The following is a 13,126-nucleotide window of genomic DNA, read 5'->3' on the forward strand; positions in this document are numbered from 1 at the left end:
GTATATCTCTCAAACCACCACAGAACCTTCATTTGTTTAGGATTGTACTATTGCCGAGAACTTTGCCAATTGAGCCCCAAGATGCAGTGCATTTGGAAGTCCTTGTCCCTTGATTTACATCCCACTCTCGGGTTCTTCAACCTCGGGACAAAGCAGCCCGCAATATATCCACAATATTTTCCCATACCGATGATCGATGCAAAAACCGTTTAATAAGACCCCTCTCTCTAAAAAGTGCATGAACCACCCCTATGCACGTCTCCCAGACAAGCTTTCCCTCCCACCCGAAGTTCACCCGTCCCACCACAGCATCAACAGACGCAAACACAACGACCTAGAACCTCAGCACAACCCTGCTTATCACCTCTGTGGGACATGACCTTGGTGTTGCGAGGCCGGGCAAACCTCGGCCCCGTCCTCCCCGCCCTCATCGCACTCCACAATTCCCGGCTCCCAGGCACGGCCATCCGTTCACGCACCGGCTGATATTCGGGGGGGGGGATACTTGAGGACGTTCACTCGCGCCAATGGTGGTTATTGTTTGAAACGGTTTAGCCACTCGAAGACATCATTGGGACCACTGTTTTTTTGTTTTTGGTGCGAGAGACGGTTTGCTGTCAATGGAAGGGAGGAGTGGGAGTTGGGAGTGGGGGGATTGTGTGAACCTGGACAAGTGTCGGTTCCTGGCTTGGGAGATGTTTATATATCTCCATCTTCTCTTCTCTTTTTTGTCTTTTGTACTTTGTACTCTGTATTTCTCTCTCTGTCTCTGTGTTGTTATTGATCCAGCGAGTATCTGACAATGACCGCTTCATTTGATGTCGAGGAAGTGCTTTCCAAGCTAAACGTTGTAGAAAAGGTCTCTCTACTCGCAGGTCAGCTCCCCCTCCCCCCTTTCCCCCAAACAAATATGTATACTAACAACACACAGGAGCCGACTGGTGGCACACCGTCGCCCTCCCGAAGCATGGCGTCCCAGCAATCCGCGTCTCAGACGGCCCCAACGGCGTCCGCGGCACCCGCTTCTTTAACGGAGTTGCAGCAGCGTGCTTCCCATGCGGGACCGCCCTGGGCGCCACATGGGACGTCGAGCTCCTGCACCAGGCCGGCGTTGTCATGGGACAAGAAAGCAAAGCGAAGGGCTCGCACGTGATTCTCGGTCCGACGATCAACATGCAGCGCTCTCCGTTGGGCGGGAGAGGGTTCGAGAGTTTGAGCGAGGATCCGGTGCTCGCGGGCCTGGGGGCCGCGGCGTTGGTTAATGGGATTCAGGAGACGGGGGTGGTGGCTACGATTAAGCATTTTGTGTGTAATGACCAGGAGCATGAGAGGAATGGGACGGATGCTATTATTACGCAGAGGGCGTTGAGGGAGATTTATGCGTTGCCGTTTCAGTTGGTTGTGAAGGAGAGTAATCCGGGGAGTTTTATGTCGTCTTATAATAAGGTGAATGGGACGCATGTTAGTGAGAATCCAAAGATTTTGGGTGATATTCTCAGAGAGGAATGGGGTTGGAAGGGGTGCATTATGAGTGATTGGTGAGTCTGCTCTTGTCTACTATTACAACACTTAACTTATTGTTACTAGGTGGGGAACATACTCAACATCTGAAGCCATCAACGCCGGACTCGACCTCGAAATGCCAGGTGCCACCAAATGGCGCGGAGAAATGCTCGTCCAAGCAGTAGGCGTCAACAAAGTAGCACAACACGTCTTAGACGAACGAGCTCGTAACGTCCTCACCCTCGTCAACCGCTGCTCCGCATCCAAGATTCCCGAACGAGCTGAAGAAAAAACAGCAGACACCCCAGAAACAGCTGCTTTACTCCGAAAGATAGGCGCTGAGTCCATCGTCTTAATGAAAAACGAAGGAAGTATCCTTCCCTTGAAGAAAGACAAGAAAGTCAGTATCCTCAATCCCATTTACAAGTTCTTTTTTGAATGTATCATAGACACTCATCCTCGGCCCCAACGCAAAAGTAGCCACCTACCACGGCGGCGGCTCCGCGTCCCTTCTGGCCTATTATGCCATCACCCCTTTCGACGGCATCAAATCCCAACTCACCACCGAACCAACCTACACCGTCGGCTGCTACGCACACAAAGAGCTCCCCCTCCTCGGCAACATCCTGCACACAGCCTCAGGCGAACCGGGCGTCTCATGGAAAGCCTACAACGAGCCTCCGTCCGTCAAAGACCGGAAATGTGTCGACGAGCTTAGGTTAACTAAGACCGAGTTTCTGTTGATGGATTATAATCCCCCGGCCATCAAGGCCTTGCTCTGGTATGCTGATATCGAGGGCTATTTCACCGCCGAAGAGGACTGTGAGTTTGAGATGGGGCTCGGGGTTTATGGGACGGCGAAACTGTTTGTGGATGGGGAATTGTTTATTGATAACGAGACTACGCAAACGAAAGGGACGCTATTCTTTAACTGCGGGACCGTGGAAGAGAAGGGGATAGTGCCTGTCAAGAAAGGGCAGAAATACCACGTCAAAGTCGAGTTTGCGAGCGCGCCGACTTGTAAGTTGGATCAAGGGAGTAACGTGTTATTCGGAGGTGGAGCCGTCAGAATCGGAGGCGCGAAAGTCATCGACGCTGAGAAGGAAATCGAGCACGCAGCAGCATTAGCCAAGGGCGCTGAACAAGTCATCATCTGCGCCGGTCTAAACGTACCTCTCCCCTCTCCTCCTTTATCTCCACACTAACAAGCACCCCTAGTACGACTGGGAAACCGAAGGCTCAGACCGCGAAACCATGGACCTCCCGGGCCACATGAACGCGCTCATCACCGCCGTCTCCACCGCAAACCCCTCCACGATCGTCGTAACCCAATCCGGAACCCCCGTCTCCATGCCCTGGCTATCCTCCGTGCCAGCCCTGATCCACGCCTGGTACGGCGGCAACGAGACCGGCAACGCCATCGCGGACATCCTCTTCGGGGCCGTGAACCCCTCCGCCAAACTCCCGCTCTCGTTCCCGCGGCGGCTGCAGAATAACCCCGCGTTCCTGAACTATCGGACGGAGAGGGGCAGGACGCTGTATGGCGAAGATGTGTATGTCGGGTATCGGTGGTACGAGATGTTGGATCTGGAACCGTTGTTTGCTTTCGGGCATGGGTTATCTTATACAACATTCTCCTTCACCGATCTCAAGATCTCCACCATCTCCACCACCTCCCTCTCCTCCTCCTCCTCCTCCTCGTCTTCGGAAATCCTCAAAATCCAACTGAAAATAACAAACACAGGCCCCCTCCCCGGCGCAGAAATAGCGCAACTCTACATCTCCCAAGAAAAACCTAGCATCAAACGCCCCAAAAAGGAACTAAAAGGCTTCACAAAGGTGTTTTTACAAAAGGGAGAGAGTAAAATTGTGAGTATTGAGGTGGAGGTTAAATACGCGACGAGTTTCTGGGATGAGGTGAGGGGGGCTTGGGTTAGTGAGAGGGGGAAGTATGGGGTTTGGGTGGGGGGGTCGAGTCGGGAGGGGAAGGGGGAGGGGGAGGGGGAGGGGGGGGTTTTCGAGGTTGAGAGGACGGGGTGGTGGACGGGGTTGTGAGGGTGGAGAGGGGGGAATGAGCTGGTTTTTAGAAGGAGTGAGTAGGTGTAGAAGAAGGTTTATGTTTATTTGTGTGTTTATGCCGGTTTCTGGAAGTGTGGATGTCTGGAGCGGTAGATGTGTATTAGTTCGCTCGCTTAACGAACTGAAGCTTGCCCCTTTTTAGACTTCCGGGACTTTGAATGGGGAAATTTCAAGGGAGCTACCCGTACTATGCGCCTCAAAATCATGGAGAGGCGTGGAATAACTTATTACAGCTGAATAACTGGAGTCAAACAATTCCCTTGAGGCACATGGAATCTCTAAAAATCACGAATGCAAAGTCGGATCAGGTAGAATCCATGCACGTAAATTGAAGCACGATCTCAATCCAGATCGCATTCAAAGCAAACGGATATCTCCCTTAACGCCCCAAAATCCCCATAAACATAACACAACATACATTTCAGACCGTCATCTTGTCCAAAATCTTCAGCACGCCCCTCCCCTTATGCTCCCCCTCATCCAACTCCTCGACCAACCGTCTGGCCCTATCTAGGAGCGTCGCGAGCACTTTCCTGCAATACTCGAAGCTGCCTGTGTTCTCCATGTACGACACGGCGTATCGCTTCACTTGCTCGTCGTCCGTTTTTTGCTTCAGGATGTTGAGGAGTTGCATGTTCTCGGGGCGGGCGCGGATGCTGTGGATGATGGGGAAGGAGAATTTGCCTTCGGTTAGATCTTCGCAGAGGCCTTTGTTGTGGGAGTATTCTGGGGAGGAGAGGTTTTGGTAGTCGTCTCTGATTTGGAAGATTATGCCCATGAGGTTGACTAGGGGGACGCAGTCTCTGGGTGGTTGTTAGTAGGTGCATTTATGAGTAGTGGAACGGGACATACTTGAGCTTGCCGCTCTCTGCTTGCATCAGCTTGATGGCTAATCTGAATAATCCTCCAGTCTTGTTGCCCACCATCTCTAGGTAATCGTCCTCGCTCGGACATGTAAGAGTATCTCTCCAAAACAAATCCATGCCCTGACCTCTATGCAGATTCAACAGCTCCTCGGTATAGATGCTAACAGCCTTCGGATTCTTCAGCTTCGTCAATTCCTGCAGGGCCAGGAAATAGACATAATTCGCCGAATTGATCGTCTGTGCCGTCCCAAAGATACTATGCGCGACTGGCAACCCTCTTCTCAACAACGACGAATCCTCCACATCATCAACCAGCAACGAAGCCGTATGTAGCATCCCCACAACCTTTGTAATGACCTCCAAACTCTCTGCCGGGACCTCCAACCATTCATTGAAAGCCACGATGAATTGTGACCGAATATCCTTGCCCGGATGTGCGAACAGATAATCATATGGCCCAAGCAACACCTTCTCCTTCGTCGCAGACCAGCTCCCCTTCCCATTGAACGCCATATCGTTTTTGTAATATTTCGACGGGTCGGGCCCACCCGAAGGTTGGATCGTAGGATTAACGGCCTCCATGTTCGAAATCGATCGTTTCCTCTGACTGATCCAGTCTCCCTCCGGCACAGGCTTCAACACAGGTTTCGACGCAACGTGGTTTAGTCCATTCTGACCGGTCGAGGACGTTCGCGGAGGTATGGCGTTGGGAGAGCGGAGGTTGTCGTGGGTCATAGAGGAGGGGCCTCTCTGAGAAAGGTTACTTTGATACATCGAGTGAATCCGAGAAATCGGACGACGGCGGACACGTAAATAGCTATTTCCCTCTCCACCAGGCTGCAGGACGAGCAAGGCTGATCGCTGTTGGATCCGTTGCCTAGGTAAGGTAAGGTCAGGGAAGGTTTATTCGAGCTCCCTCGCTTTCGTGTAGTTTGCCCGGTATCGCTATTCGCTACGTCGTATGTACATGTGAAAGATATGCGAGAGAACGAGAGAAGCTGAAGCTGGAGGAGGCTGGTTTAAGAAAGACTTGAATCACGAATCGGCGCCAACTGGTGGATGTCGAAGCCCAACAACGCAAACGATCAACGTCAGAAGTCGCCTGGAACCCGCCAGACCTCGAACGCAACGCCTCTTTTTCACATGTCCACAGCTGACCTGACCAGCTTGCCCTGCTCTCACTCTCTCACTCTCTCACTATTGCACAGCTGACGTTGCATGATTTGATGCCCTCACCTCATGCAATAATAACGTGTGTATAAAGGTAAAGCAAACATGGATTGTCTGCTCATCCAAGCCAACGTATTGGTCTTAGAATGCGCATGCTGAGAGTTTCATCTTTTGCTTTTCCAACCCAGATGCGATGCCCCACGTCATGCATGGCATGGCTCTCCTGTGCAGAGAATCCGTCCGTCCTCAGGCGCGCTATCCCCGAAGCGTGTGACCGCCTTCCATATCAGGCAGGCTCCTCGGCTCTCGAACCGTGGTTGCCATGCCAAACTGCCAGCTCCATCAGACGAAAGAGCGAGCAACAACAACTGAGACTCCTTTCCCGGCTGAACGCACAACACGCAAACTTTCCTTCCTTCCATTAAGCCTTTTCACTTCGCATTTCTGTATTAACAAACAAACAACAAAAAGTCGGCGTCTGCATTCTCTATTCAAGCGATACCCCATTCTCATTCCTTACCATTGCCAAAATTTCGAAAACTACATAAACAAAACACTACAATCATGGAAGCACTTCTCTCACTCTCCTTCGACAACCTCTCCTCCTACGACCAAGCCAAGATCCGCAAGGGTCTCCGACAAGTCGAAGGTCTCCTCGCGCAGATCTGCCTCTCGTCCTCCAGCAGTACGCCCAAGACTGCCGCAGAGAAGCGCCGTTCGGTCATCGATCCGGGAAAGGAACCACCGCCACGGAAAGCGCTGGCGGAACTTGTCAACGATCCTGCGTTTAGGGAGTTCTTCAAGCTGCAGGATGGGTTTGAGTGGAATGTTGCGATGAGATTGGTCAATTGCTTGGATAGGTTGTTGGGGAAGTCGCATGATGGGCAGAATGATTTGTTGATTATCCAGACGTTGGATTTGATTCAGGGGACGCTGTTACTTCATCCTCCGTCTCGGACTCTATTCTCGAGAGAACTGTACATGAATGTTCGTAATCCCCTATTTTCACATTCTTGCACAGAAACTGATTTCCCTCCCAACAGCACCTCCTCGATCTCCTCGAACCGATCAATTGTCCAGCCATCCAATCCGCAACCATCATAACCCTCGTCTGCTGTCTCATCGAGACCCCGCAAAACACTCGAACGTTCGAGAATCTTGACGGACTCCTAACAATCACCTCACTCTTCAAGTCCCGCGAAACTAGCCGAGATGTAAAGCTCAAGCTGATCGAGTTCCTCTACTTCTACCTGATGCCCGAGACACCATCGATTCCATCAGCAAACAACACCGCATCTGTTCCTGCAATGCTACAGCGCAGTCCGAGCAAGCTTGCTGGTGCTTTCAATCGCACAGAGTCGGGCGCTGGTAGGAAACGTGCGGATAGCGAGAGTGAGATCACCAGATGTACCGACGAGAAGAAGCAGCTTTTGAGCAGATATCTGGGCAATGTCGATGACCTGGTTGCAGATCTGAGAGAGAGTACACCATTTGGAGGAGCTCTGAATTGAGCGAAGACACCGTAAATTGAGATTCCCTTTGTTCTTGGCATGGATGGCGTTTAGTGGGCTGCGCGGGCGTTGGCTGCATAGCATTGGGACGGAAAATATGTTCGAGTAATGCATGATGGGAGGGTAGTCGGGAGGGGCTTGTAATATTGCATCCGATAACTCCTTATGTGGAGGCAAGTCTGTCAAATAGGCGTACAATGGATCTCAAGGCAACTCGACGGGGTCTACCGTCGTACTTGGAGGTTTCACATACTCAAACGCTCCTGGTGTAGTGACATTGGAGTGACCTCTCGAACTCTTCGAATCGATCTCAACGGGTACAATGATATCTCCAGGACTCTGCGGACTAACAGGAACACCGCGATGAGCTCCAGGACTCGTGGCAGCGGAATCGTGAGGTTCGGTGAAAGGACCATGAGCTGCCGTTGGACCAAAATAATCCGAGCCCGATCGACCATTGGAAGGCCTCTTGGTCCCTGACTCAGATCCCTGAGACATGGCTGGTGCTGAGGCTATCGCCGCTTGCTTTGCACGTCTTCGATGACCCAAGTAGAGCCATATGAAGCCTCCAAGTACCACTAATGCTCCAACGGCTACTCCAGCACCGATTCCTGCCTTTGCTCCAGTTGAAAGACCGGATGATAAGGTGGATGGTGCTGTAGCGAGAATTCCATTTGGTCCTGTTCGAGTGGCTACTAATGCCGTGCCGCTGGCGCAGTAATTGGTGTTGTCGGCCACTGTGCACGTCTGTCCATTGTCGCAACATCCTCCTCCGAGAGAATTGGCGCAAGGGCTCTGGCTTGTTGGGCATGTGCTCGAGGATCCTGTTGTGGCTACGGTATTCGAACTCGTGGCAGTAGCAACGCACTGGGTGTCTGTTGCACAACCAGAGTTATAGGAGCAACATTGTCCTCCTAACGCTGAGGCGCATAGGTATTGACTTGTGCTTGTGCAGCTTCGGGAACAACAAGATGTCGTGGATACAGCGGTGCCGCTGATACTCGTTGTGGAGGGACATTCGTAGTGGTTGGCATCGCATGGATTAGAGCATGTTGAGCCTATGTAGCAGCAGCTGGCGGTATTGTTCGCGACGATGCAATAATGGGTGTTTGGACAGCAGAAACTTCCCGCGTTGACGTCGAGGCCTGGAAGGTTGTCAGTGAGGATTATTCTGGACATCTCAGGGTAGGTAGGTTACAGGTATGCTCATTAGGTTCTGGACAGTCACCGTTCTGTCTGTTGACTAGATGTGCTGCCTCTCCCAGGAAATAGCGTGGACTAAGTCCTGGCCCTGGCATTGCTCCCCATTGTGCTATTACCGCTGTCAGACAAATGGAAACAATTGCTGTCAGCAATCGTAGCGGGGCCATTGTGAGGGGATTGTGCTTCTCGAGATCGTGAGCCGTGCAATGTGTACTACATTTGCACACGCAACACAACACAACGCAAGACTAGGAACCAGAAAAATACGAACGAGGAAGCAAAAGAAGGCAGGAAGAAGCTGAGTGTACTACACACACACACACCGAAGCATCACATGAGGGTCTCGTACAGCCCATTGTCAGTGTGGCTTAATACTCCACGGTGTTGAGCCCATCTTTCTGGATAAGCTGAGAAGGCTGCAAGCCACATGGTTGTCGAGCGGTGGTTGGTTGCTGTTGGAGCACTTTGCATGCTGTTTCGGGTGCTTCTCGGTCTTGCCCGTCAATCAGAACGAGGCTGAATCCTTCCTGGCGATGTGCGGCATGTACTGTAACTGCACGTCTACGGACAGACGTGCCGCTTTTGGACAGGAGGACCCTGGTTTTTGCATGAGATGTCTTCTCACTGGAGGTTCCAACACGAGGACCGGCTGCTCGGGATGATGCTGTCGTAGATCACGTAGATCGGAAGACATTTTGCATTTGAGAGACTGGTGACTCGGTCGGAAAATTTCATGAAGTCGGAGAGATGTTTTAGAGAGAGATAGTCTTTCGGGTCTATTGAAACTTTTCTAGAAAGTCTCGCTTGCGAACCCGGGCTAGTCATGCATAAGCTACTCGTTCTCAACCTTCCTCAATCAGTTGTCAGATTCTAGTTCATATATCTTGCAGGATTAAAAGTCGACTTTAGTCTCGTGGGTGTTCAGTCAGCTTGAGCGAGTTAAGTCCGAAGCAGAGTTTCCAAGCTCTACTGTCTTTCTGATAGCGCTACAAAATCATCACAAATACCAGGATGTTTTAGAACTTGTATACTTACCTAAAGGTCAAATACGGTTGTTCAGCCGGATTGCGGCAAGTTATACTGCTTATCTCATTTCCCATTTCCTTATGCTATTTTCAGTCAGCCCTGAGGATGATAGTCCCTGCGTTGAAAATTGCAGCATTCTTTTTCAACGGTACAGAGGCTGGTCCAATTCATATTCAACTCTATCAACAAGTCTAGATGTCAAATTGCAAAGAGATCGTAGGTTGGACGGTCAGAGTCGCTTGGCGCATTTACACAACGTCAATAATTAAATTAGCTCCTGCCCTTCGTATGCTAAGACATGCGTGTCACCTTCGGCTTCTTCCGAGCCAAAAGAAACTGATGACAGATTCTGCTGACGCTCATCAACGCAGACGACGGTGCTCCAATGTAGCAGCACTCCGTCGCAATGGACTCCACTGCTTTTTGGGTCTGGGTTGATGCGTTTCGGCGGTTATTACAAGTTCCTCTGTGTCTGTTCATAGCGTTGATGTTCCCAAAGATTTTCTATTCGTCGTTCCTTGCAAGGATTTTAACTCTGGCGTTCATTGCTTTCGAGGCTGCCTTGGTATTTCGTCCACACGAGATCACGAATATGATAATATTGTATCTCACAGGGTTTGGTGCTATCTTGTTTTTGATCTGGTCTGCGATAATGCTTCTTTTTTGCAATCCATTGCAAGACTTTCGAAGGCTACGAAGAGTAGCCGTCACGCGGATAGATGCAAAACCAGCAGTGAAATATGAGTGGGAAGCATATCCAACAGAACTCGGCTGGGAACGAGCTTCCTGGGTCCTTGATCTCCTGGTCAATCTCCGTGGTGTCGGGTGGAATTACCAAAAGCCACGCTACCTCGTCCCACAAGACGTTCAAAAGTTATACCAAGACATCGGCATCGATGTATCGTCCTTTAAACCCACAAGAGGCAACACACTCGACATATCAACATTCTATAAAACACAAAGTATGCTCCTCGTCACCAGATACCTCCTTGTCGATCTTTGCATCAATCTCATGGACATCAATCCCTTCTTCCAAGGTTCCGAACCACCACTAAACTGGATCTTCCCTCTCTCACCTCGCAACTTGCTCCTAGCGCCCTACAATGCTTTCCTCGCTGCCATAGGTGTATACGCTGTCCTAGACCTCTACGGGACATGCGTAGCCCTCATCCAAGCCAGTCTTCTCGGTCCCAATATCCTCGGCACCTGGGGAGAACCGTTCATGTACCCACGCCTATGGGGTCCTCTATCCGCTATCTGGGATGAGGGGATAATCGGTACCTTCCCCTTCTTTCCTCTCTAGCTTACACATAACTAACCTTTTTCTCTTTTTAAGGTTTCTGGTCCACAATGTGGCACGACGTCTTCAAACACGCCTTCCTAACTCTTTCCCGCGCTCTAATCCCCGGCTCAACCCGCACATCTAAATTCCTCCGTCTCAACACCATCTTCGTCCTCTCTGCCCTCTGCCACGCCGCAGCGTCGTACATGCAAGCCGCGCACACTTATCCGATTTTAACGTCCATCTCGTTCGCTAGTCAAGGGCTCGCTATCTCCCTTCAATCGCTCATCGTTTCATTCCTAGAGAAAAGGGGAGTTAGTGAGGTGACGAGGAAAACGATAGTGTTGGTCTTTGCGGTGGTGTGGGCTTATTTTAGCATGTATATGTTTTTGGGTGATTTGGCTGCTTCGAGGGCTTTTACGTTGAAATTGGTTCCGGTTAGTGTTTTTGGGTTGGTGATGGGGAGGAGGTGGCCGGGGTGGTTGGGGAGTTGAGGGGTGTGTTTGTGTAGGTGGGGAGAGGGGTGATTTTGGAGTTGGGTTAGAAGGGAGAAACGAGGGATATTACTAGATTAGAGGATACTCGTAAACGGTTAGAGGTGCTCATGATTAATCATTATTTAGACTATAGACTTGCTCGCTTAAGTTACCCCTTTTTCCTCTCACTTCGCTTCAGTTTCTTGTCTTCCTCTTGACATGTTGAATATGGGGAGTCTAGTTTGATATCCATATTTTCACCCGAATTCCCATACCTTACTTGATCCAATATGGCTTCACACAATCAATTCTCCTATTGTCCTAGTTCATCTCGGATGTTATCTTGGATGTCCTTGTCCCCTCTTGCCCATCTTCCAAGATCCCTCTGAATGAGGTCGCGTGTCCCTTCGGCTTGCATCCCGAGTTCCCGCTACTCTTCAGGAAAGCCTCATTCCGAAGCTCCTTCTCCCTGGCCTAAACCCAACCAAAAAGGGTCCCAGGGTCCCATCATTAACGTTCTCACTCTATACCTCAAATTTTCACCCACTCCAAGCTTTATCACAATTCCCGTGCCCCTACTAAACCACTCACCAAGTAATAATCTTCCTCCTCCACCCCCACCCCCCACCCTCCCCAACCTTCTGCTCACACCCCAAAAGCGCGCCCCTCCTCTCGCCATCCCTCTCAAACACGACCCCATGAATCCTTGCCCACCCCGGCACCCTCCCCTCCTCATCACCAAACTCCTCCTCAACAGCCATAGCCCAGCTTCCAATCCTAGCTCCGAGCGCACTATCCCACACGCCTTCGCGCCGCGGATACCGGGTTAATAGCTCGATGGCGCGGCGGCGGATGAGGGGGTCGCGGCATTTGTGCGCGATCATGTGGAGGGGGATGACGACGTGGGAGTCGAAGCTGAATTTTGGGGTCGTGGGGGAGGTTTTGGTGAGGGTGAGGAGGATGGTTGAGGAGAGGGTGATCACTGGTGAGGGGTTAGTGAGTTTTCTGTGTAAAGTCTGCAAGAAGGGAAGAGGAGAGGACTTGGTTTCCGTGATTAGACGTACTATCTGAAAACGTATCTGTGTAGGCATCGAAATCTTCTTCATTAGTGCAGCACACGCCAAGTAGAGCGATGGTGTCCGCTTCGATGTGAAGTCTTAACGTAGAGGCAATTAGAAGTGTCTCTTCGTCTGTTCCCTCTGTCTGGAGTTTAGTCCACAACGGTTCAAAAGCTGAATGCCAGGCCGAGATATATTTCAAGATACTCTGCTGTATAGCTACCACATCCGGATCCCTAATACCCCACCATGCATTAATCGGAAACGCGCGTTTTGGAGGCCGGGGCCGAGGAAGCGGGACTTGGACGGCGAAGAATCGCATCGATTGCCGGATTATGGCGTTTTCGTAAGGTTCGGCTTGTCGGACTGTGTCGAAGGATAGAGGCATGTTGTCGAGGAGGCTGAGTTCCGCGTTCAGGACGAGGGAATGCCGTTCTGGATTGCTTTCTTCGGCAAAGGATATAGCCTGGACGTCCAACTTGGTGAAGGTCGCAATTAGCTGGTGGTTAACGACTCTATCGTCTCCACATGGACTAGCAGTGATGCCTCGCCGGTGTCGATCAATCAGGATATCCTCGCGCCATGCTTGAATTAGCCGTAGCCCAGTTTGGATCTGTCGAACGGCTAAGTCGTAGTGTCCGTTCCATGCTTCGAAACATAATATAACGAGGCAAGTCAGGAGGGTAGTCGTCAGATCTTGAGTGCCTCTCGAAGAAGCAGCTCGCATCTCTTTGATAGCAGTCGAATACTGCCGTAACGCAGCTTTGTGGTGCTGGTGCGGATTCTCTTTTTGATCATCCAAATACAACGTCTTAAAATCCCCGAGACATTCAGCGGTCAAGTCAAGAGCACCTAACGCAACGACCGCATGCCGAATCGATGGTTCTGAAACGCATGTTTGTAATAGCGTTTGTCTCAAGCTCCCCGAATCGAACGAAGGCAAGATTTCAAA

General features: G+C 50.9%; 6 protein-coding genes across 6 annotated transcripts; 3 read left to right on the forward strand and 3 right to left on the reverse strand.

The window, feature by feature from the left end:
- Positions 1-802: 802 nt before the first annotated feature.
- LY89DRAFT_583320 (glycoside hydrolase family 3 protein) lies at positions 803-3,558 on the forward strand (the record flags this gene model as incomplete). The annotated part of the gene is made up of 5 exons (XM_018209210.1): positions 803-875; positions 932-1,538; positions 1,588-1,903; positions 1,953-2,672; positions 2,722-3,558. The coding sequence occupies 5 exons, from the start codon at positions 803-805 to the stop codon at positions 3,556-3,558; spliced, it is 2,553 nt and encodes an 850-aa protein (XP_018072438.1).
- A 305-nt stretch (positions 3,559-3,863) lies between these two features.
- LY89DRAFT_37328 (geranylgeranyl pyrophosphate synthase-like protein) lies at positions 3,864-5,702 on the reverse strand. Its single transcript, XM_018207069.1, has 2 exons — positions 4,435-5,702; positions 3,864-4,385 (listed from the first exon to the last, which is right to left on the reverse strand). Exons 1-2 carry the CDS (start codon positions 5,220-5,222, stop codon positions 4,004-4,006), a joined length of 1,170 nt encoding a protein of 389 aa, XP_018072439.1. The 5' UTR covers positions 5,223-5,702; the 3' UTR covers positions 3,864-4,003.
- Positions 5,703-5,722: 20 nt separating this feature from the next.
- LY89DRAFT_614571 (putative cell division control protein) lies at positions 5,723-7,123 on the forward strand (the record flags this gene model as incomplete). The annotated part of the gene is made up of 2 exons (XM_018210689.1): positions 5,723-6,605; positions 6,662-7,123. Coding segments are annotated over exons 1-2 (885 nt in total), but the record flags the coding sequence as incomplete, so codon positions are not given.
- Positions 7,124-7,333: 210 nt separating this feature from the next.
- Positions 7,334-8,499, reverse strand: LY89DRAFT_732779 (uncharacterized protein; the record flags this gene model as incomplete). Its single annotated transcript, XM_018219730.1, has 2 exons — positions 7,334-8,274; positions 8,328-8,499. The coding sequence occupies 2 exons, from the start codon at positions 8,497-8,499 to the stop codon at positions 7,334-7,336; spliced, it is 1,113 nt and encodes a 370-aa protein (XP_018072441.1).
- A 1,265-nt stretch (positions 8,500-9,764) lies between these two features.
- On the forward strand, positions 9,765-11,134 carry LY89DRAFT_732780 (uncharacterized protein; the record flags this gene model as incomplete). Its single annotated transcript, XM_018219731.1, has 2 exons — positions 9,765-10,635; positions 10,695-11,134. The coding sequence occupies 2 exons, from the start codon at positions 9,765-9,767 to the stop codon at positions 11,132-11,134; spliced, it is 1,311 nt and encodes a 436-aa protein (XP_018072442.1).
- A 569-nt stretch (positions 11,135-11,703) lies between these two features.
- Positions 11,704-12,901, reverse strand: LY89DRAFT_583316 (uncharacterized protein; the record flags this gene model as incomplete). Its single annotated transcript, XM_018209209.1, has 2 exons — positions 11,704-12,098; positions 12,181-12,901. 2 exons carry the CDS (start codon positions 12,899-12,901, stop codon positions 11,704-11,706), a joined length of 1,116 nt encoding a protein of 371 aa, XP_018072443.1.
- Positions 12,902-13,126: the final 225 nt, after the last annotated feature.

This window comes from Mollisia scopiformis (assembly GCF_001500285.1).
Source record: "Mollisia scopiformis unplaced genomic scaffold LY89scaffold_10, whole genome shotgun sequence".
Lineage (NCBI taxonomy): Eukaryota > Fungi > Ascomycota > Leotiomycetes > Helotiales > Mollisiaceae > Mollisia > Mollisia scopiformis.

Coding starts and splice junctions, on each gene's coding strand:
- LY89DRAFT_37328 (XM_018207069.1), bottom strand. CDS start 5,222: ATGTATCAAAGTAACCTTTCTCAGAGAGGCCCCTCCTCTATGACCCAC. Junction 4,386..4,434: donor GCAGAGAGCGGCAAGCTCAA/GTATGTCCCGTT, acceptor ACAACCACCCAG/AGACTGCGTCCCCCTAGTCA.